The sequence below is a fragment of the Lepidochelys olivacea genome (assembly GCF_965140295.1).
Source record: "Lepidochelys olivacea isolate rLepOli2 genome assembly, chromosome: 9".
Classification (NCBI taxonomy): domain Eukaryota; kingdom Metazoa; phylum Chordata; order Testudines; family Cheloniidae; genus Lepidochelys; species Lepidochelys olivacea.
In genome coordinates, this window is record NC_140419.1 from 27,329,652 (window position 1) to 27,354,941 (window position 25,290).

At 39.1% G+C, this 25,290-nt stretch overlaps 1 protein-coding gene across 2 annotated transcripts in view; it reads right to left on the reverse strand.

Moving 5' to 3' along the window:
- The window catches only part of MED12L (mediator complex subunit 12L), a 322,334-nt gene that overhangs the window by 78,564 nt on the left and 218,480 nt on the right, over positions 1 to 25,290 (reverse strand). For both annotated transcript variants that reach the window (XM_084639004.1, XM_084639003.1), the window contains exons 16-24: positions 20,718 to 20,865; positions 19,998 to 20,116; positions 18,249 to 18,392; positions 17,255 to 17,418; positions 15,677 to 15,808; positions 8,161 to 8,388; positions 3,356 to 3,497; positions 2,287 to 2,407; positions 1,276 to 1,377 (exon numbers count right to left, since the gene is read on the reverse strand). In XM_084639004.1, the coding sequence (XP_084495130.1) occupies positions 1,276 to 1,377; positions 2,287 to 2,407; positions 3,356 to 3,497; positions 8,161 to 8,388; positions 15,677 to 15,808; positions 17,255 to 17,418; positions 18,249 to 18,392; positions 19,998 to 20,116; positions 20,718 to 20,865 (1,300 nt within the window). The remainder of the gene's footprint in view (positions 1 to 1,275; positions 1,378 to 2,286; positions 2,408 to 3,355; positions 3,498 to 8,160; positions 8,389 to 15,676; positions 15,809 to 17,254; positions 17,419 to 18,248; positions 18,393 to 19,997; positions 20,117 to 20,717; positions 20,866 to 25,290) is intronic.

The window sequence follows — 25,290 nt, forward strand, 5'->3', positions numbered from 1 at the left end:
GTGGCATCTTACAGACTAACCAATTTATTTGAGCATGAGCTTTCGTGAGCTACAGCTCACTGTTATTCTTTACCAGCACAGACTTCTTTATACAAGAACTTTTCTACAATGCATCAACGACTAATTGATGAGGTAAAATGCTGTTTTGCTTGAAGCTGTAGACCCAGCTGTAGTTAATTAAAATGAATGGGGGTAAGTAGTAGCATGCTAACAACAAAACTAGCTACAGTCATTTAAATCTAGGAAAATACGGTTCTGATCCTGCCTTTAATCAAGAGCCTTAAAGAAGTGTCTCAAACATAAAATTCAATAATTTAAACTGGTAAGTTATCAAGGAAAGGAAAGTCTATTTTGGTTTCAGCTATAGAGGTTTATGAATTTTTCCCCCTCATCCTCTTCCACAACAAAGTTATTATATAAATCTAACAAAGTATATTTAATACAAATTTCTTGATGTATATATAGTTCAGGCTGATTCTGCACCACTGAAGTTATTGGATATTTTTCCACACTTCAGCAGGAGGAGGACCAGGCCCAAAGTCAAGAAATGAGAAAATGGCGGTTGAACATATAAGATTTGCTATATCCACTTATGCATATGTTTTAAGAAAGTCTGTGTTAGGATCTCATAAGATTGTACATGATACAGTCAAAAACAAAATAATTGTTCTTGAAGATACATATCTTCAGAATTTGAAAGAGGCAAGAGCAGTGTAGCAGTAAAAGATTTCTCCCAGTTTAGTTGTCTTCACCAGAACTATACACAGCTGTTATATTTAAACTGAACTTTTGTTAAACTTACTATGACAAAGGCTGGAGTTCTACATTGACAGGATAACATTTTAATGCTCAGGTATCCATAATCCATTGAGTTCAGCAGTGAAATTGCTTCATCTGCATAACCATTTGGTTTAAAGGCCCTATTTTTCCAGATAAATCAGAAGTATGTGCTGCTTAACTATACTTCAGTATGCAAGAATCTTTTGACTGCACATCCACAGTTTAAAAAATGAAAATAAAAAATGCAAAGACAATCATTGTTCAGCTTCTCAGAGAACATTATATTCCATGGCAGAATTTTATTCACTGAAATGGTCTGATTACTTCCATACCAATGACTGTTTGGCCTCTGCCCCTTTTATCTAATATTGCCTACAATTTTCAAACCCAAGTGTGGAAAAAAGTAATGAAAGTATGATGCAGGAGGCCTATGCAGAAGTTTCAGAATTCACTTCATTTTCTAAAATGAAAAGAACATAAAGCCTGTCAACTTACCCGTTGCTTGGGGTAACAGGTAGAGCTGGGGTGTTCTAAAGAGATGAAGCAGAAGACGGCATGTCATTCTCGCTCCAGGTTCAGCATCTGGGTCCCCACAGGCTATGGAAAATGGGACATTGACACAAGGCACCTCTCTCAAGGAGCTTAGAAATCATATACAGAATTCACTGGAAGATCCACAGAAATAATTCTGTAAGACAGAACCTATTTCAAATGCAACTAGAGCATTTTATTTGATGGGAGTCAGCATTTGTAGGTTTTTGGAAGAAGAGAGGTTAATTAAGCAGAACTAATTGTTGGAGGAAAAAGCAAGGGGAGAAGTGGTCAAATGAGAGCAGAAATGAAGATCTGGGTGAAATTGTGCAGAGCATTTAAAGCAAGGATCATCACAGAAGTGAAACAGAAGGTGAGAAAGAGCTAGTGGAGGGATTCCAAGCATTTTGTGTTATGGTCTGATCAGTGGGCAAGGCAGAAGAATGTACCTACTCAACTCTGAATGGACTAGAAGGGAGCAAGAGGAGGCCACAGAGAAAGTGATATCAGTAGTTGAGGCTCGAGGTAACCAAGATATAGATGAGAATTTTAAGTTGTGAGGGCTGGAAGGAAGGGTTAGATTTTTGAAATGTTGTGAAAGAACTAACACGCTTTGGCAATTATCTGGATGTGTTGTGTGCAAGACACAAAGAAGTCATATGTCATATGGAGATAGGGGACCTAGATAATAGGGAGAAGGATGGTGTTGTCAAAGAAGTAGAATGCATTTTATATGACCTTTATATCATTTATCAAACACAGATTCTTTGATTCGCCCTGACATTAATACTACTTATGGGACCAGTCTGTTACAACGTATAGAGAGAGTATCCTGGCCGTCACATACTGCAGTAGCATTCTGCATCAGAAAGTGGTTTCAGAATGAGTTGTAAATTTGTGCAATCAACAGAAAGAAAAAAGTTTTTAAAAACAAAACATCACAATGTGTCTAGATTGATATTGATATTTTCTTACCTGCTGCAAGGAGAGAGGGAAGTGCAACATGCTGAACTACATCCTCCAGAGAAAAACATTGCCGGGCTATCAGAATAGCAATGAAAGTGGCCAGTGAATCATGGAATGAGAGGTCACTCACCTTGAAAGAAAAACAACACTGGAATGCTTTCACGTTATGATACACAAATCTTCATTGCTGTGATTAATGACCAAGATATAAAAGCGAACTTGGCTTACTAATGAAGAGTAAAATTATCACAAATAAGCAGATTCCTCCACTTTTTAATGCACCTCCCAAATATTTTCAATAGCAAACGTCTATTGATTTAAGTTAATTACAAAACGTACTGTTTTTTTCTTCATACATTAAATTTTAATTAAATGAAGAGGAGACAAAAATTGATTTATAAAAGATGGAACAGATGTAACCTTTAAATAGAAATTAGTGGCACACATATTCAATCCTCAGCTGCTAGCACACAGCAAGAAAAATTCTAGATTTACACAGCCATCCTTTAACATGCATGGTCAAAGAATAAACCAATCTTTTAAAGTACTAGGATAAATATATCAAGCCAGGTCCTCCACTGATGGAAACTGTCATAACCCCACTGGCTTCAATGGAGCTCTGACAATTTACAGCAGCTGAGTTAGGATCAATGAAGTGTATTACACCCTTATGACTAAGTGCCAGCCCAGAGGCATGCTATTTAAGAGTGGGACTGTTCAATTCATGGAAACAGTGATTGAGAAGGAAGCTATGCATATAGATATCTGCCTGTCTCTTTCACAAGGTACCTCCCAAAACCTATAGCACTACACTACAGTAGTGCAATGAGAAAAAAATGTATTTGAGTAAAAACACAACTCTGTATGTAGTCTATATTTCATTTTGAATGAAACAATGAAAATGCAGAAAACATAATTCAGGAGTTTCAGAAGATGCTTTGAAAAGATAAACAGATACAGTTCTAAAACCCTGTTCCACAATATATAGTGTTTAGATACTATGTGATGGGTCTTCTAGAGGCAACTTAAGATAAATATGTTTAACTGGTACTTATATTTCAAGATACATTCAACTTACATCCACACTGCAAAGCAGATCATTAAAACCCCAGACATGGTTTGAAGAACAGCAAAGAGCCTTTAGAACCCCTAACCATTCCGAACTTAGCACTGTGCAGCATGCTGTCAACTCTGCGCAAAGGTTAGCTATATCATTAATTCTAGAAGACAAGAAAAAACAAGTTAACAGAAGAAAAACGCTCATTAGCAATAAATATTTTGGAGATAAATAAAAGTTTATGTCCAGATCTATATTTCAGATTTCATCTAGGTCTCTCCAGTTGTGGAGACCTATTCTTGCTAACTACAATGTTTGGTACATGCATTGTCCCCAGTGACTGGCATGAGTCTAATGTGCTGTTGCACAAGGCACTGCATTTTGTAGAGATCCTCCTATGACAGAATGTACCCATGTTTACACCCCACACCCTGTTGTAATAATCTTGGTTCAAGTTAGGACTTTTAAGGTATCATTTGAAAACTTATCATTTGCTGGTCAGTACTGTCCTGATAAAATATGTGTAGCTACATTGTATGTGAAGTTATAATATTCTACTATATGGTGTTATTAACACATATTCCAAACTGAGATCCGTCTCAAAGAAAGGAACGTGAGCTCTGTTTAATTTGCGTTTAAGCATTAAGCAGAGTAATCAGCTAGGTATGAGAGACAAAGGAAGTTTAAACAGAGAAAAACAGATAGAAAAACACATCAGGGAATACCCTTCCACATAGACTCGGCCTCGTGAATCTCAGCTGGAAATGCTTTTCAAGAGGGAGACTGACACTAGAAAAAGGAGGGACAAACACCCCAAGGCACCCCTCCTCTCTCCCTGCCCATCAGTTTGCTGCACCTGAAGCAACAGAAGAAGCCTTCGTAGAGAGAAGAATCCCTGGGAGAAGGGGTCCTGACCTAGAGGATTTGGTCAGTAAGACTGCTGAAAGCATATGGTGAGAAATTTTCTTGAATCTGATATAGTTTGTTAAGTTGGGCACCAGTAGCATTTTAACTTTATTTTCTTGTAAACATTTCTGACTTTTATGCCTCATTACTTGTATTCACTTAAAATCTCTCTCTCTAAACTTGTTTTATTGTTTTATCTAATCCAGCGTGTTTGAAGTTGTGTGTTTCGGAAACTCCATTTGTTATTTCTATTAAAAATATAACAGACTTCACATAAATGTGTACTATCCAGGAGATGGCTGGGCAGTACAGGACATACATATATGGGGGGAAACAGAAAACTGGGGGTGTTTTGGGGTCATCCTGCTGTATAATCAAGGCTGGTCAGAGCCAAGGTGTGGCTGGCTGGCTGGCTGGAGCACACATGCAGACACAGCTGGGAGAAACTTGTATGCTGGAGGCTGTTAATAGCAGTCCACAGTGGAGGCTACAGCAGCAAAGCATTGTAAAGGGCACCACAGGTTAGAGGGCAGGGGTGACACAGCTACTCACTAATCTGGATTGTACCCTGGTAAATCACACCTCCTTTATCAGTTGTCTCCCCCAACATGCTTCAATCACCTTCCCCCACCTGCTGGCCAACCATGAAAGGTGAATTTAGGGATACAACCCTTCCTGGCTCCACCCCATAGTGACACGTGCTCTGCTCCCCCTTCCAGGTGATACAAGCTGACACTCCTGCAGTGGTGGCATGGGGAGAAGAGCTCCAGCTTTGTTCAAGGTGCCAAATCATTCCCTCAAAAATGGACCATATTGTAACAAAAGCTAAATTAAGAAACCACCATATCTTGCACAGATCCTAGGCCACCATGGACATTCTGCCAGCTATCAACTGTAAGGAAAACCATGCCTCACTGCAATGTAGCTAGAATAAGTCTCCTGATTTAGGAGCAAGAAGGTGACACAAAATCAGGTGTGTCATTGTCACTTTGTGGATTACATATAGATTAAATTAATTGTGATTCAGTGCAATGTTAAGAGCCATGTTGACTGGTTAAGAAAGAAGAAATGTGGGTTACCCACCCTGGGCCAGGTTCCTTTTTCCCTTCCAGAGTGAAACTCCCTTGGTAACCTTGGGGTGTTCCTTCTCATTGACTTAATGAATCATTCCCTTTCCTCCACTCCACATTGCCAATACTCCCTCAGTTGCCTAGACTGCCTCAGACTGAGTTTTGGAGGGTAAAATGACAAAATATCAATATGCTCTTTAGGGAAGAAGGGAAGGAATGATCTACTACATGAGTGTCACTCAGAAAGGGAAAAAAGATTCCTGCTATGAAGCGTAGCTGATAATTCCCTCTCTCTTCCTTAATCCATCAGTGACTTTTCAGTAGCTTTACCAAAGCGAAGGAGGACGAAGAGAAAGACTGATGAAAAGATATCTATAAGAAGTTAGAAGAATAGATATTGCACATTGTATTTCATAATGATTCCAAAATCCAAGATACTACTTAAATTCACTCATTATGATATGGCTAACCCTGTTATAGAGTCTCAGACCTTGAGGATGACAGTTTTCAATGTCTGAATTAGATAAGGGTCAGAATTAAATCTGAACAACCTTGAACATGGAAAGTTTATCATCTGCCCTTGAATTCTGACTGAATTCTTGATTAAGTGTTCTTAATAGGAGTCAAACCAGAACTCCATATCTCAACCATTCTGATTTTGAGGGAACTGGGGTTGAAATCCAGATGTAAAATTCAGGCTCTTCTCTACCTGCATTATGGGGTTTGCAGAACAGATAATTAAGAAAAACAAGTCCAACAAGGAAATCCAATGCTATTTTTGGATGGAAGGAATAGTTTTAACATTTGCCTATTGTTAGAGATCCTAAGAAAAGGAAGTAATGGTGAGAAGAAAAAACTAATCTTTATGAGAAAGCTGATCTCTAAATGAGGTCCAAACACTGAAGAACTCTTCAACGCCATACCAAAATGCAAGGATAAAGGAGACAATTATTGTTTGTCATAAAGGACAATAGTAAAGGGAATCATCACATAGAAGATCTTTCAGTTCTGTCCTAGAAGAGGTATGCTTGATTTGGAGTGAAAATCCTAGGACCAAATTTGGAGTGTCAAAGGATAATTTTAATGAGATGGGAAAAACCAGTGTTTTGTCCCACAAAATCTAACACTTTTGGCAACTCTTCTTCTTTTAATAATGTAATTTGAGTTTAGTGTGTCCTTTGTGGATGCTGAAATGATCACTGTAACAGTGATCTTTCAATAGCAGTCCTTCAATGTTTTGTCACCTGGAGGATCCAGACTCTCAGGTGGGGCATAAAGGGCAGGGCACACAGAGGATGACGTCTGTGTGCAGGAGGTTGAAAAGGTGCATGGTATAGGATCTGCTCTTCCAACGCAAATACACAACTGTGGCTATGGGTAATACAGAGAAGGTTCTTTGAAAGCCACCTGCCTTTCTTTTTTGCTCTCACATTGATCCCTACGGTAGCTGAACAATTAAAAAGAGAAAGAAGCCATATCTGCATTACGAGCTGAGGTGAGATTCTCCTGCTTGTGTACACGTATTCGGGCTAGCTCTCATTGAGCTAGCCTAAGTATAAATAGTAGTGTGGCCACAGTAGCATGGCAGTGCAGAATACGTGCCCATCGGTTTCAGAAAGGTTTTTACTCAGCATGGCTGAACCATGCCTCTGCTGCTGCTACCCGTGCTGCTGCAGGTACGCTGTTATTCATATGCACACTAGTGGGATGAGAGCGAACATGAGTATGTGTACACAAGCAGGGGAATCACACCCCAGCTCGTAGCAAAGACCTAGCCGGGGAGGGGGGAGAGAGAGAGAGAGAGAGAGAAGGTAAAAACAGAGGCAGAAACAGACAAGAGAGAGAAACCGGACAAAGAAAAAGATGGTGGCGAAGTGCCAGGAGAGAAAAGGAAAAGGTCCCTATCATTATCCAGCCTATTGCAAGGATGCATCACCAGAAAAGGCTGGGAACCACTTTGATAGTCCCTTAAAGCCTTCTGTTCAAGAACTAGTCATTATCTTGAAAGCCTGAGCTGACAGGAACGTCAGTCTATTTTCTTCTCAGTTGCCACAGGTACTTTCCATTTAGAGACCAGATACCATGGAACATAGGAAATGCCAGACTAGTATCCTGTCTCAACATCAGCCAGCACTAGATGCTTCAGAGAAGGTACAAGAAGCCCCAGAGCAGGCAGCTGTGGGATAATGTGACCCACATGCAGGTGTCATCCTAATCCTAATAGTTAGAGAATGGTTTAAACGCTGACGCATGAGATTTTATTTCTTTTCCAAAATTCTTCTTTAATGAATTAGCTATAACAAATCTGGATGTTCTTGTTATCCATTTAAATGTCCAATGCCTCTTTTAAACTTATTAAGTACTTGGCCTCAACAGCATCCTGTGGCTAGGAGTTCCATAATTCAATTAATTAATAATATAGTTCATCTGGGGAAGGAATTGATCTGGTACTGAACATTCCTTGACAATGAGGATACTATCAGGGTGTGATGATGATTGTGCTGAGATAGCTGAGATTCTGAGATGTCAGAATCATGTAAGCCTACACCTGCAGTATGCCATTTGTTATCAATCCTTGTAATGTTATGCAAACCAGTCTGATGCAGTCTAGGTGAACGGAAACCCACTCAAAAAAACAGTGCAATATCGAAGCGGTGAGACAGAGGAAATCTGTAAATGAAGAAAATACCAAAAGATACAAAGGGAGCCAAAAAAGAAGGAAGGAAGGAAAACATGCACATAAACAGCCCCAGCCAGCTCTAATAATATTTCAGATACTTCATTTCACTCCACCACTAACAGCAATTTCAACTACTTCCATAGTTCTATTTCTGAATCAATTTCTCTTACCTTCCTGCATCTTGGTGCCCCATACATACATTCATTAGTGCATTACAGACAAAGCTGTAGCGATTGGCTGCGTTGTCATTGAGGATCTTGCCTAGCATTGAGTAGTTGATGCTGTGAGCAGAGGGATTCTCGATAAAATCCAACATGAACTCTGGATCCCATAACAAGTTGGAGTTTGAGGGCTGTACGCTGCTGTATATGGTTTGCTTTACCTTTGAACAGGCGCTACTAAGGGTTAAAAACAGAAGGAGACACAAAATTATTATTCACTTCTCCTGGGTTGTTGAAATATTTATGCAGATTAAAACAAAATGGTTACCAACTACTACTCGCAGAGCTAGTAGATATATTGTTAAATCCCAGAAAATATATATTTCTCTAGAAGGCACTGGAGCACACAAGCATGGGTGGCGGGTATCATAGGCTGGGGGAGGCTGTGCTTCAGCAAACAGTGAGGCGTGGCCTCGCGCATGCTCTGCCCCCAGATACCCTCCTGCTTCCAGCTTGGCCTGGCTCCAGTCTCCCTGTGGGTTGGTGCTCCCAGCACTCCGGGGCTGGGGCCACACCGCCCACCCTCCCAGCACTCCGGGGCTGCGGGAGAAGGCTTGGGAAACTCCGGGGCTGGGGGCACTAGCCTGGGGTGGGGGCCAGCAGCAGCAGTAGGGGGGCCTCTGGGCTCTGGGGGTGAGGAGGTGGAAGGGGCGGGGCCTCTGGCAGAAGGAGCAGGGCTATGAGCTTGCCTCCTCCAGCCAGCGGTTCACATGTCGCCCATGCACACAAGCAAATTCACCCTATTTGGATTACTCTTCTGTACACTGTTTCAGAAAGCTGTGGTGTTTTTACAGAGAGTCTGACAAACCCAGGTAGCACACAGCCCATCTGACTAAAGTTTTCCTGCAATTAATATAAACTGACAAGTTCCCATACCAGCTTTGTGATATGTTTATTCAAAGCCTGAGCAGCAGATGTATCAGAAAGCATTCACCGTTTTTGGCAAGGATTTCATGTAGTACAACATGCCTTGTAAACATATGCTGATGCTGCTTCAGAAGACTGCTATTCCTCCTTTACATTTCACGACATACTGAATGAACTGGAACATGCATGGGGGTGAGGGGTTAATTAAGTGCCAAGAAATATCAAGATCCTACCTAAATTCTTTTTAAAATATAAAACCTCAACACCTTAAAAAGACTACATATTTGACAATAACTTTTTAATTATTGACACAGTGAACTGGATATCATCTATGATTTCTTGGCTGACAGAATCAAAAAATAAAAGAGGATATGAGAATGTCATGTTTTTATGACATTAACAATAAACACAAAAGAAAGAGAAAGTCTAGGCTGGGATATTAACATGTGACTCCATATTTAAGGCCTTATTTACACGAGTAAATTTTACTAAATTCAGAAATCAATTTAAGAGTTTCTTATGTCAATTTAGTGTAATCTGAATCTGATGACATAAAACACTCAAATCAATTAAAGTCTACACAGGGGTTGCACTGATCTAACTAAATTGGTATAACTTTGGTGAAAGTACAATGTATGGATAGGATCTAACACAAGTTGGGGAAGAAGTATTATTGGGTCAGAAATGTAGTTTTCACCTCAGAGATGGCTGTAATCACCAAGGAAATGGAGATCAGACATTGAGATCAAACACAGCAAATCCCTCAGGGTATGTCTTCAATGCAAAGTTATCCAGGCTCTTATTCGGGTGTTGCCCCTAACCTCCATCCTGTATATACACAAAAACCTGACCCAAGTTTAGTGTTTTCCCAGGCTAGCTAGCTTATGTGGGGCTAAAGGCTGGGTGAGGTTATTACTCAGGCTGCTAACCCAGCCACTTTGCAGTGAGGATGTGGCTAAACTACTGGAGTGCTGATAGTCCTCCAGTGCCTTCCCATAATTCCTCCACATGCCCAGAAGGACAGACAAGTTGTCCCGTAATTTACTGGAAAGAATCACAGAGTGGCTTAGCTTAATGCAGCAGCACAAAGAACCATGGGATATGCCCCCAGAACTCCTAGCGACACACATACGGGTGAGTACAGCACCAGTGAGGACACAGCAGTGTGGGTATGGCTCCTCACAGCTGGGGTAGGCTAACCCAGGGTGCAACCACCTAGGTTAACTCCGCAATGAAGGCATATCCGCAGAGGCAGGAATTTTCTAATGGTCTGAGCATTTAATTTCTCCTGCAAATAAGGTTTTTGTCTGCCTACCAGAGGCTGGGTATAGTTTACTACTGTTTAGCTCCAATTTAATTTTAAACTCCATTTTCCAACAAACGTGTTTTCATTTAATATATTTTAGGTCATAAATTATTCTTGGGATTTTCACTGTGGTCCATTCTCAAAGACCAGGAAGAGGAGTTTCTGACCTCTGGTGAGAGGCAGAAAGGCACTGAATCTGAGACCATGTCTACACTACAGGTGTTACAGTGGCACAGATATGCCACTGCAGCTATGCCACTAGTGCCATAGCTTAGACACATCCTATAGTGATGGAAGGGGTTTTTCTGTGTGAATTTTTCACATCACTGAGTGCCATAGGTATATGTTGACCTCAGGCTGGGAAGACATATGCACTGGGAGAGAGAGGTGGCTACTAGAAACAAGAAACCATCAGTAACAATTTTTTGTGGATTTTTGCCTTTTTTATCTTGAAATACATCACTACCTCTTCCACAGCCAGAAGCAGTTTAAATGGTCATTGCTCTATGTGTCTATGGTGTTAAATGGTATTGTACAGAGACGAGCTCCATTAGTCTTTTGGTTTATCAGTTGCTGTCATCTCCATCAGTGCAAATGGGATCCACAATAGGAAATCCAGACCTCTGGCATCACACAGTCACATTATTCAAAGTATTCTCTAATCATAGGGAAACCAATGAAAAGAAAGGACGAGAGTAGCTAAATTTGTCTTTTAAAAAAAATACAAAAAAGTATCAAAAATCAAGCTTGGACTTGGACTTTCAGAAAGTCTTTGAAAAGGTCCCTCACCAAAGGCTCTTAAGCAAACTAAGCAGTGATGGGATAAGAGGGAAAGATGGGATAAGAGGGAAAGTCCTATGCAGTGATGGGATAAGAGGGAAAGTCCTATGACAGATCAATAACAGGTTTAAAAGATAGGAAACAAAAGGGTAGGAATAAATGGCCAGCTTTCAAAATGGAGAGAGGTAAATAGCAGTGTTACCCGGGTATCTGGGCTAGAACCAGTGTTGTTCAACATATTAATAAATGATCTGGACAAAGGGGTAAAACAGTGAGGTGGCAAAGTTTGTAGACAATACAAAACTACTTCAAGACAGCCTAAATCCAAAGCAGACTAGAAAGACTTAAAAAGGGCAACAAAATGACAAATGAAATTCACTATTGATAAGTGTAAAGTAATGCACATTGGAAAACATAATCCCAACCATATATACAAAATGATGGGGTCTAAATTAGCTGTTACCACTCAAGAAAGATCTTGGAGCATTGTGGATAGTTCTCTGAAAATATCCGCTCAACATGCAGTGGCAGTCAAAAAAGCAAACAGAATGTTAAGAACCATCAGGAAAGGGATAGATAAAAAAACAGAAAATATCATAATGCCACAATCTAAATCCTTGGTACACCCACCAATTGAATACTGGGTGCAGTTCTGGTCACACCATCTTGAAAAAGATATATTAGAATGGGAAAAGGTACAGAGAAGGCCAACAAAAATGATCCGGGTTATGGAATAGCTTCCATATGAGCTATTCCATAACCCTAAGGAGAGACTAAAAAGACTAGGACTTTTCAACTTGTAAAAGAGGCAACTAAGGGGGGATATCATAGAAGATTATAAAATCATAAATGGCAAGGAGAAAATGAATAAGGAAGTGTTATTTACCCCTTCACATAAAACAAGAACCAGGGGTCACCCAATGAAATTAATAGGCAGCCAGTTTAAAACAAACATAAGGAAGTACTTCTTCACACAATGTACAGTCAACTTGTAGAACTCATTGGCAGCGGATGTTGTGAAGGTCAAAACTATAACTGGGTTAAAAAAAGAATTAGATACATTCATGGTGGATAGGTCCACCAATGGCTATTAACAAAGATGGTCAGGGATACAATCCCATGCTCTGGGCTTGCAGTCCCTAAATTTCTGACTGCCAGATACTGGGACTGGATGACAGGGGATGGATCACTTGATGGTTGCCCTGTTCTGCTCATTCCCTTTGAAGAATCTGGCACTGGTCACTGTTGGATGAGAGGATACTGGGCTAGGTGGACCATTGGTCTGACCCAGTATGGCCATTCTTATGTTCTTAAGTGGACAAAAATTATCCTTCATGCAACTACCCTGAAGTCAGTAGTTCAACAAGGGATGCAGTTGGCTTGTAATTATTAAGACACCAAAGTAATATGAACACCGCAGAAACAACTGTGAAGTCAATCTTTTCTCTCTTCCCTTAAGCTTTTGAGGAGAAAGTGGGCTGAGAGCTGCAGTGGTTATTTACATGTGCATCCTTTTTGTATTATTTTGTGTATTTTATCCAATGGAATAGCTCAAAGTAGCTGTACATGTAATGAATGAATTAATCAATGAATCAGCACTATAACTTTGGCACACATTTTGCTGAAGCAAAGTAATGAGACCGGAGTTTTATGTAGTTTGGAGCCAAAAGTATACCACCAGAGGTACTGGATAATCCAGACCCTGCAGAACCAGCTACTCTTTTGGTATGTAAGGAAGGAAGTGCCTGTTGCTGAAGATGCTGAATGTCAATTCCACTTACTTCACTACTTATTTGATAAAACCTCTCTCCATCATCTCTGTTTTCCTCTCATTTTGTAAAATCAGCCTTTGTACCTGTGTCCACATTTAACTTCACTGAAGCCTACAGAACTTTGCTGCTCACCATACTTCTACTTCCATACAACTCATTGTTTAGAAGGTAAAAAAGCTCGCATGACTTTCACCTGAAAATCTGGCTTTTTTTTTTTCTTCAATACTAACAAAACTCCTCTCCTTGAGATAAGTAGCTTACCGTTCCTGAAATGGGGCTTCTTATTCCACATTTCTAATCATTTGCATGCTGCTTAAAGATTGAAGGCTAGATTACGTCTTAAAGACCCAGTTATATGTTGGCAAGTTGGGGCCCACTTTGCAGAAGGATCCTCAGAAAGACTCAGCCAGAATTCCTCCTGAGACTTGGGGGAAGGACACACTGCAGCCTTAGCTCTACCACCCATTAAAAATGTAGGCTGCGTGTGTTCCTCTTGAGCCTGGCCAGTTACACTGGATATGGTCCTCATCTCACCCTGCCCCTTTAAAGAATCCAGTACTGTTGGAATTGTAGCATATAGCGGGGTGCTTCACTCACTACTCACAATGCGGCTAGCCTTTTCACAAGTGGTGTAGGTAGAAGGGGGAAAGCTCATTACATTCCATCCCCCAACCCATGCAGCACAGTCTGAACATAATCTAATAAATGCCAGAATCAGCTCAAACTTTGTTAATAGATGTAAAACAGGCTTATGGAACACATTAGCTTCCTGACAAACAACGTTAGTACAGTACGCATACAGTGCAGAAGAAGGCCAAAACCAAACAATTAGGGACTCGGACAGCATTTTCAAAAGCACTGACACCACTTAGGAGCCCAAATCCCATTGACTTTCAAATGGTCTTTCCTCTTAGGTGCTTTGGAAAATGGGACTTAGCTACTTCAGAAATTTTTGTACTAAATCTATTCCACAGATTGGAACACAAAACAGAATTATTCTTCTTTCCTAATGGTCACAAGGGTAACCATATCTTAACACAGTGGATTTGTAAACTGAATTTCTGATAACATGTTATGCTGAGGGAGTGGCCGGAAGATCAGAATCATAAAAAAATGTGAAGAGAGAGTTTAAAAAAAGGAAGTGTAGTAAACATTAGTAAATAAAAACGTCTGGAAGCTCCAGTAGGCTTCCTTATGTCAGCTGTTTAGGATGATACCAGAAAAACCACCTTTGAAGCCTGAAGTCAAGAGAAGGTAAAAGTCAAGTATAAAGTGAATGTTTTCTTAAATACAGCATTTTAATATATTTTGAAATTTATTAGAAGAGGGAACCAATGGGACCTGCAGTGTGGTAGAGGGCAGCTGAAAGAGTGATTGAAGTAGTTAACTATTGTGCGTCACACACAGTAAGGCACCATCAGAGATTAAACTATCGTACTGCTAGTGCCTTGTGTGCACTGCTATAGTTAAGGAACCCCCTGTATTTCTTTACAAATTACCAGTCTTCAGAGGGTTTGTATTTTAAATCAGTCATTTTTAATTATGCTGGACAGGAAAAGTTGTCCAACAAGTGCTGTGTGCGGATGCAGTTAACAGTTAACACAGTTAACTCCCATGTTATTAGCATGCCATTTTAAAGTATTATTATAGGACACCAATAAAATAGATTCTTTTTTGATTATGGGATTTTTTGCGGGGGTGGGTGGGTTTTTTGTTGCCATTTTATATGCTCTAGTAAGCCGTAGCTTCTGGAGTTGAAAAATCTGGGGACGAGGTTAGCAGTAGAATAAATGCACTGTTGTTTTATTTAGACACATCTGTAGTTAAGAAGCTACCCCATATTTCATAATTTTTTACTAAGCAACATTGTAGAAATACTGGCCATGTGCATTTGTAAATCCATTTACAATATCTACAGGTTCTCTTACTGGTAACTCTCTCAGATAACTATGCAATGCGAACATGAAACATGCAGATCAAACCCACAAGAATAAGTGGGGAAAAAATGTGAGTAAGCTGTTTTGTAACTTTCACAATAAGCAAGTGCACAGACAAAAGGTCTTTTTCAAAATAGCCAAAAATACTGACTTTGGGGTTTCTAAAGTAAGATTCCAGTTTAGAACGAGGAACTGAAAATTTGCAATATAGCACCTTAAAAACGACACACTTTTTGATGTCTCTCTACCTATTTCTGATGAAAGATTTAGTAAGCAGAGTATTGTACTGGTGTCAGCTAAGCCGTCATTATTTTCAATGATGGTATAGTTATTACAGTAGATTTACAGTACTAGTACATTACGGAGGATCTTAAATTAATGAAAATTAAACTGCAATTAACAGAATTAAACTACTTTGCTAGCATTATTTCTATTCTGTATGTGTGCATGAGAACGTGGGCACTTACCCTCATAGGTCCCTCCTGCACTGAGCAACTTGCAGGTGGATCTGTGTACCCACATGGAGCTCCACTGACTTCAATGAGGTGTCAGTGGGCACAGAGGTATGCCTGCTGTTCTGAGCACTCAAGCAGTACCATGACCTGTTTCAAACCTGAAACAGTCTGTGTAGGCAAAATGGTTCACAAGTAGGGCAAAGGAAAACTAGCAAGTAGAAAAGGTGCATTTTAAAGAGCAGATAAATTGAATTAAAAGTTCATTACTACAATACATAAAGGCAGAAGTCTCCTTGTTAGTAGATTCTACAGTTAAATTTAAGTTTGTAACATCTTTGTGCTACTAACCTGAAAAGGTCCCCAAATTTGCTTCTCAGGTGGCTACATGACACATAGAGATCATAGAGGTAAGCTAAAATACATCTTTCTGGAGAAGAACATTCTGATGGATTAACAACATGCTTGACAACACCACATAATCTGGAGGGAAAAAAAATCCGAGATTAATTCCAACTCAGACTTTTGAAAACTTATTAACTGCCCATTGCACCTTGAATGGTCTCTTGTAAAGTGTTAACTTCTTGTCTTAACAACCTGTTCCACCTTGCACTTAGCTGTGACTCTCTGCGTACCTTTCCCAGACCTAAAGAAGAGCTCTGCATAAGCTTGAAAGCTTGCCCTCTCTCACCAAACAAATTTGGTCCAATAAAAGATATTACCTCACCCACCTTGACTCTCTCATACCTAACTATACATTTTAATATTATAAAATTAACATACCCATGCCAATAACTAGACAATGGTCTACGTCCATAGAAAAGTCTAAGTGAATGCATTCTCAATAGGTATAAAGGGTTTCACCTGAAACCTAGTGTCACAATTTTAAAATGAAAATAGTTAAGTGTTCATAGTATTTTTCACATATGGGCCACAATCCTGCAGTGAATTACATACAAGGGAATTCCTACCGACATCAAGAGGGCTCCACACAGGCCACAGGGGTCTGCTCAAACAGAGCTCATTGCACAATCAGGGCCATGAAAAACAGATCAAAGTTTTAGAGCCCTGTTCCCTAATAATAATGATACAAAAGTGTGCAACAATTACTAACCTAGCACAGCATCATCTTAATGAGCAAAGAGAAGGACTAAGCATTTCACATTTTAATTGGGCTTTGCACCAATGGAATTCAGTTTTTAGCTAATATCACTGTAACAGTACATGGAAGCATACATTTCATATGTTATTTGGCTCTCCCTGCGTCTACAGTGATTGTCAATAAGGCACTGTTGAGGAAGGAAGACCACAGTATCCTCTGCATCAATGATTTTATACCGGGACAGTTACCTACTGTTTGCCCTTTTTTGTCACACTTGAGAGGCCAGTGTGTTCTATGCCCACCTGTCATTATTTACAGTGTTAGCTTTTGGGGGCAAAGACTGTCCTATCTGATGTTTGTATACTGCCCAACACAGTGGAACACTTGGGAACTTACTGTAACACAAAGCAAAAACAACAACAGTATGTTACCTTTGAGTGAACCATTCTGTAACTACCCACAGCTAATAGGACAGATAACCACTTCAGATCTTAAAGAATATTTAAAACCAGTTTAGCTAAATCAGTGCAAAAATCTACAGAGAAACTATTGCATTGTGTATAAATAATTTTAAAAAAATTAGTTAAACTAATGTAAAATCCTTATTTCAGTGTAAAAGTAGGTTATATCAAGTTAGCTTAAGTCAATTCCTCAATGATTTAAGCTTAATCGTAATAAACCATTCAAACTGAATTTTTGCACTAGTTTAAATGGTTTTTGAATGATTTATATGCAATGCAATGTATACAGCTGACATATTTGAATATATTCTTAGTTTAATTATGCATATTATAAACAAACATAGAAAAAATACAGCAGCTACAAACCCTTCAAAAACTTGTGCAGTCTGCTCTGGATTTAAAATTAGGCAGGCATGGTAACGCCGTAAAACAGCAACAATGCACACACATAATCCTGTGGTGTAACTTCCTGCCAGGCTGGATGACTTCAGCAGCAGTTCTGCTTCCACAACACTCAGTTCATTTAACAGCTAAAGTATAAGATAAATACTGAACTGAATATCTTTTTCCAAATTAAGCTATACAAAACATTTCCAAGAATCGTAAATGAGAAAAGATACTGAAACATCATACAATAACATGCTAAAATTCATTGTTATTTAATAAGTTAGAAGTCAAGAAGAAAGTACTGAAACAGTACAAAAAACACACACACAAAGAATTTTTCTTCACAGATGTAGAAAGTTTCTTGTGTCTAGACAACCGTTGCATAAGACAGAGAAGTTCTTTAGATTAAAATAGACACTGAAACCATATTAAATAAGACATTCTGGACTAAGATGTTCTGGAATTGCTATTTTTCAAAAATTACAGCACATTTCAAAGACAATTGGAATACATTCTCCAATTATTAAGAAAAAATAAAAGTACAGTTGCAAACAAAAGGCTCTTATATAGCGAGTTTGATCCATAGATCTCAAAGGACTGCAAAAGGGAAGTTAAGCATTGGCAGGCCCACTTTACAGGTAGGGAAATTGAAGCATGGGTAGGTTAAGTGATTTGCACAAAGTCACAAATCTAGAACCCAGATCTCCTAAAAACCAGGACAGGTCCTATCCATGGGACACATGCCAGTCAGATATATGTTTAATATCAAGGTAATAATTTCATATTTATGATGTGAGTGGAAAAAAATCTACTCTAACACCACAGAATGTTTATTTGTACAGCATGTCACTGTTCTGCATGTGACTTTGTTATACAAACGACAAGCCTATTTGTTAGACGCATACCATTTATGGAAACATCACATTGTAGCTTTGTCCTGACATACATAAGAACAAAGCAATCACTTTGTTACCTGTATAGCAAAGTCAATAAGCCCATTGATATTGAGTGCTGGCTCCATAAGATCAAAGATAAGCTGTATGTGGTGAGCCAAAGGAAGATGGTATGATGTACCTGAAGCAAAGCTAGTTATTTGTTCTAGAACATTACTCGAGATCTGTGAAAATGAAAAACATCTGTGTATTAAAACATTATAACAACTGAGTATTTCTCTTCCTAAATATTAACACTTCTAACATCAATTTAGGTAAGTGATTTTCGATAATTGTTCACCAAAGCATCAGATAACAAAAGCACCTTACATGCCAATGCTCTAGTAACTGATAACTGAGGAAAGGTTTTTTACTTACTGGTTTACTACAATGTATATTCAGTTCTGACTCAGTTTTGTGTTCTATGCCAGCAAAAACAAGACAAAAAATTTGCCTTGTCACCTAAATGGATCAACTTATTCTTAATTTTTGCAATTTCATTTCTATTATTTGTGAGATGTTTTAAAAATGTAATTTGTAGTGTTGAATCCGTGTTTAAATCTTTAGGAATTCTGACCATTTTAAAATTCATACTTATTTTGTTGATCATTAGGATTAATTGCTAAGATGCTTTACTAACAAAAATCAATGGATTTGTGCTGGAAATCACTTTAGATAAGCTATTACCAGCAGGACAGTGGGGTGGGAATAGGTATTGTTTCATATTCTCTGTGTATATATAAAGCCTGCTGCAGTTTCCACGATATGCATCTGAGGAAGTGAGCTGTAGCTCACGAAAGCTTATGCTCTAATAAATTGGTTAGTCTCTAAGGTGCCACAAGTCCTCCTTTTCTTTTTGCGAATACAGACTAACACGGCTGCTACTCTGAAACATATTTAGCAAAATCATCCAAAAAACTTCTCATGAATGTTCTATACAAGATTTTTAAATCTATTGAATTTATGCCCACTTTTCTTTTATGATTTGTTTTCGGTGCCGATCTCAAAAATATATTTAAAGGAAACATTACTGGCATTAATGGCATTTTTATAATGATAATTAGCACTAATCACTTTATCACTAAATGTTGAAAGTCTATGTTGACAAACTAGCATGTTTTGAATGGAAACAAATTTGCAGTTCTTGATAAAAGTCTCTCTGTGGAAAGTCCACGTGTAATTTAAAACAATTCACACATTATTTGTGTTTTGTAGTTATTTACTAAAGTAGCTTTGATAGCAGAAGCAAAAATAAGCTAAAATGTTTAAATCCTACAAAAAAATTTAAATCAAGTGAAGATTTAATCTCTCACTCTCTCTAGCTCTCTCTCACACAGACGTTAAACAGAAACATGGAAAAGATTTCACCATCTTTCATGAAAAAAGTTAATGATAATTTGCACCCTAGACTGATGAGTGGCATACTGCACAAAACTGATGAACTGAAAAGAAGCATTTAATTTAGTAATGAGCAATAAATACATTGCAGTCAATTAATAATCTATGCATAGAGATAGCTGAATATTATAGTGATAGTTCCAAATATTTCATATGTACTGTACAATATTCATGACATTAGTAATAGCTTTGCTAACATCTTGCCAGTACAAAATAAACAATTTGGAGAAGGTATTTAAAAATATTGAGGGAGTATTTCACTTGCCTTTAAAGTACTAGTGCATTAAAAATTAATACTATGTATGGATCAGATTTTTTTATTACAGTTTTCTTCCTACTTGATATGTAAAGAGTGCGACTTAAATGGCTACAATGTTATGCACAGGAAGTACCTGAGATGTCACCTGATGTTGATCGAAATAGGACAGCTGCTGCAGTTTTGTGAACATTGTCTCCAGAGTTGGAAATACTTCTTGTTTGTTCTTCCTGGCTTTTTGCCCTTCATCCCCAACTTAACAGATAAAACATTATTTTGGTCATTTTATATTTAACAGAGCCCATGTACTTTTGCATTTTTACTGCTTCAAAAACAAAATTAAAAAAATGTAAATGCTTGGTTCTATATGACCACATAAAACACCATTCACACCAGTTTTCTACTGCACTTAGAAAAAAACATTTCACAGCATATAACATGATGCAACTTTGGGGAAAAACATTTTAAAGTAATTCAAGTGTTAAAAAAAAAAAAGACATTTAGCAAGGGCTGAAAATATTTAAACAATTTTGCTAACATGGTAGTAAACATAAATCTTTCCACGCTGACATAGTGTATTCCAGATTTTAGCCTGAACATAATTTTTACAGCCAAGTTATTCATATGGATAGGGAGACATATAGTTGAAATGATTTTAAGTGTACTGGTACAGTTATAAGGCAGATCTATTCTAGGTATTTCATGCAGCAGGTGTAGTGCCAGTGTTTGGTTGGTTGATTAGGAAGGAAAGAAAGTCGAATTATATTACAAATTTGCATGGCTCTAACCAGAACTTTCTCTACACAGTTCCTACATTATGCATGACAGACTCTGGAAAGCTCAGTACAGTATTTACCCCCCGTTTCAGTTGTACTTTTCTTATTCAGGATTTTCAGGATATCTTTGGTAATCTTCTTCAGTTGATGCCTTGCCTCATCACGCTCTTTGCCAACACCATAAAGAAGAATCATGCGCTGGTTACATTCATGACTAGAAGATTCATCCTGAGAAACAAGAAAAGCAAGCAAATTAAGCAGCTTTAATTTTCTCTTGTTGATTGCTATTAAGGAGTAAGAAGAGACAATTAATTCTCTTTCCAACACTAAGTACAACCTGGATTTACTTACATAGTACAGATTAATTTTGCCAAGGTTGGAGCTGCCAGGTGCACAGCACTTTTGAAACTCAAATCACTTAAACTCAGATGCATAAATATGAACTTTGCAGTATTCACTTTAGTCGTTGCCAACTTTCCCTATTCACCCTCTCCCATACGAAATACTGAGCAGAGATCTCAAAAGCAAAAACAAGCCCTAATGAACCTGTGACCCAAAAACCTATTGATGCCAACTGGCAAATGGCACAGGGATCCCCTGGATTCACCAAAAGGGGTCACATAAGGTCTCTACAGAAAGTATGTGTCACATGGGTCATCATAATCATTGTGAGATGTATGTACAGAAAATATGTGATTAGTTATGTATACAGTATATGCTGAAAATTACGTTCTATAGACCTTGTAGTTAAAGGCAGGTCACTCAAAAGTAGCATGCTTTGAGATAAATTTCTCCAGACAGAAGGTGGGAGACATTTATCTCCCTGGTGGACCATTATGTATTGTAAAAAGAAAAGGAGGACTTGTGGCACCTTAGAGACTAACCAATTTATTAGAGCATAAGCTTTCGTGAGCTACAGCTCACTTCCTCAGATGCATCTGAGGAAGTGAGCTGTAGCTCACGAAAGCTTATGCTCTAATAAATTGGTTAGTCTCTAAGGTGCCACAAGTCCTCCTTTTCTTTTTGCGAATACAGACTAACACGGCTGTTACTCTGAAACCTGTCATTATGTATTGTGTGTCTTACAATGGAAGTCTATTAGCATACTGAGACAAATGCTAATGACCAGCTTGCAGAGACTTCAGAAGGAAACGAACAGGAAGAGGTAAACAGTAAGAGTTCGGGGGGCAACCTGTTTTCAGGTGAAGATCAAAAGTTTGGTCTGGCGTACCTTGAGATGCAGAGAGACACCCTGGCATCCTTCAGTTTGTGATGACAAGCTGCTAAACAGGCTTGCTATTATGTAAGGAGTCTATCACTTAGGACAGAAGAATCCAATGCACCGCTACAGACTAGGGACCGAATGGCTCGGCAGCAGTTCTGCAGAAAAGGACCTAGGGGTTACAGTGGACGAGAAGCTGGATATGAGTCAACAGTGTGCCGTTGTTGCCAAGAAGGCCAATGGCATTTTGGGATGTATAAGTAGGGGCACTGCCAGCAGATCGAGGAATGTGATCGTTCCCCTCTATTCGACACTGGTGAGGCCTCATCTGGAGTACTGTGTCCAGTTTTGGGCCCCACACTACAAGAAGGATGTGGAAAAATTGGAAAGAGTCCAGCGGAGGGCAACACAAATGATTAGGGGACTGGAACACATGCGTTATGAGGAGAGGCTGAGGGAACTGGGGATGTTTAGTCTACGGAAGAGAGGAATGAGGGGGGAATTGGATAGCTGCTTTCAACTACCTGAAAGGGGGTTCCAAAGAGGATGGCTCTAGACTGTTCTCAGTAGTAGCAGATGACAGAACAAGGAGTAATGGTCTCAAGTTGCAGCGGGGGAGATTTAGGTTGGATATTAGGAAAAACTTTTTCACTAGGAAGGTGGTGAAACACTGGAATGCGTTACCTAGGGAGGTGGTGGAATCTCCTTCCTTAGAGGTTTTTAAGGTCAGGCTTGACAAAGCCCTGGCTGGGGTGATTTAATTGGGGATCGGTCATGCTTTGAGCAGGAGTTGGACTAGATGACCTCCTCAGGTCCCTTCCAACCCTGATATTCTATGATTCTATCAGCCAGCCTAGTTGAAAATGCTGGGGAAAGTATTTGGGATAAGCTAACTTGTAGGAGATAGAGGAATGCCTTGTGAGTTAAGTTTAGGCTCGAGAAAGAGTGTTATGATTTTATTTGTAACCATTTGCTTCTAATATTTTTACTTTCCATGTATGTATATATATGTGCGCATACACACACACACAGTATGTGAAGTTGAGTGGTGATCCTGATTGAATCTTGTAACATGATGTGTACTATTCATTTGGGAGCAGTGAATTTGAGACTTCTGTTAGTGTTCAGTGGATCAGAGGTTGGGCACTCTAGAGGGCTCATCAGAAGACTCGGGGATTGATGTGTGTCTATTGCTAACCTGTGGAGAGAGAGCAAGTCTTGTGGAGGCCTGGAAAGCAGCGCTTGTTTTGCCAGAGGCTGGTGGCATCAGGGAGATGATCCATAGCAAGCACAGGCAAGACTTCTTCATGCTAAGTGCAGGTGGTAGTGAAGTGCCTCATGACCCTGGGTACCACAGGGAAGCATCAGAGCATTTGTGCCTCCTCAGAAACACTTGGCCAGCATCTGGACAAACTTTACACTGGTGCCTGTGCCACTGACTCCTACAATCACCCTGAAAGCAGATGTGACTCAGATTCTCCACCACACCCAACCGTTTTATGTCAGTTAGGGCTGCAGTAAGCAGTACTAATTCAGACATTTCCCTTCTGTATTGATACAACAACGATAAAAGATATAAGCTTCCTTTCCAGAAACCAGCACAAATATGCTACTAACAGCCATTGGTACAACTGAAAAACCACACAAGTCCTGTGATAAATCAGCACAGTAAGACTTTATCCTTTAAGCTATAATACATTCCATAGAAAGTACATTTGCTTTAGGATCCTCTCCAAACAATCTAACATGAGTTTACTGGAATGCTCTATTAGTGCATTTTAGAGGAAATGCCATTTGAAACAGGAAAAGACCTTGATGGGCAACATTCCAAAGAAAGAATCTGATTAAAGCAGCAGCATGAGCAAAAGGAAAGCACATGGGCCTGGAAACGAACCCTAGCACTCCCATTTACTTGCTTCATGGTTGCAGGCAAGTCACTTCACCTCTTTTAGCCTCAATTCTCCCATCCATAAAAAGGTGATACAGTGACTTTCCTACCACATAGGGTGCTGTGCGTGTTATCATTTGTACAGTGCACTGAAGTGAAGTGCTCAGAGAAAATTATATGAATGATCATTCAAACATACACAAAGCAGATGTGTTCATTCTGTGCAGACATCTTTTATTTATAACCCTGTTGGCCTGATCCGTTTCAAATGCATCCTGCAACAAAATGTCTTAAAAGCAGCATTTCAACAGATGTTTAGCAGTCTGGTTCAATATCACCACCCATCAGATTTGACTAATTGCCTAGAAGAGCAGATTCTGCCAGAACAGCGCTGTGCTGGAATTACTTTTCCCTCATTATTCAGACCGGCAGAAAGTTCAAATAATACACACTTTACTTGGACTGTCATTTGCTTCTTTTATGATTTAATATACTTTCATAGAATCCTATTTTTAAATACACAGATCAGTCGATCAATTCTTACCGCAGTGATCTTATTTAAGATAAGGTGAAATAACAGTTTTTCTAAACAAAAGATCTATCTAAAGCCCAACATAAAGTGGGTAAGAGATCTACAGGATTCTGGGACCAATATATATAGGATACGTCTACACAGGCTGTCATTCACACCCTGACTGCAATGTACCCACAGGAGCTACATTAGCTAAAAACATAACTTAGCATGTTTCCTAGACAAACCACTACCAACTTCTTTTTGCTAGCAGTGAAAAACGTACCTGGGTAGAGAAAAGTTGAGAGAAAGATGAAACATATCAGTTTCTTCTCCACACATCTGAGCACTGAAACAAAACTTATGTGAAGGAAGTCAGTGGTGAACTTACTGTTTACTGGATTCTGCAGACATTTATTCAGTGAATCCCCATTTTGCATGTCAGAGAAAGAAAATAATTCTAAATGCAGCCCATAAGCCCTCATGACATTTCACTCTAATCGTTGACCACTCCGGAATTTTGTTTTAGAAACTTGGAGAAGCAAATCAGACTCTCTTACAAAAATTAAAGAAAATCTAAATCATTTAGGGTTTTGTAGGACTGCCATAGCCTGGGTCAAGTGCCCCCAGCTGGGCACTCATCAAGCTGTTGGATTTGGACCGACAGGCTGGGGACTGTATCCCCCTTGGTGTGGGTAGGCTCAAAGCACTGTCTCCTTCTTCAGCCTTCCTGGGTAAGAATGCCACACACTCATGCCTGAGACACTCAGGTTTACTAATTCCAATCTGTATTTGAATCACACACGCCTTGCAATTACAATCACTATTAAAGTAGAAAACAGCAGACAGCAGAAAAAGACAATGGCCAGTTATCTTCTCCTGAGACACAGAAAGATCATGATAGATTTTTCCTATGGAGCACCAACTGCCCCTTATAATTTACCACATTTTATACACATGTAAATTACATATTCATGAATACTCTTCATATCACCATTAAGAATTACGTATATTGTGTGTCTTACGCAACTC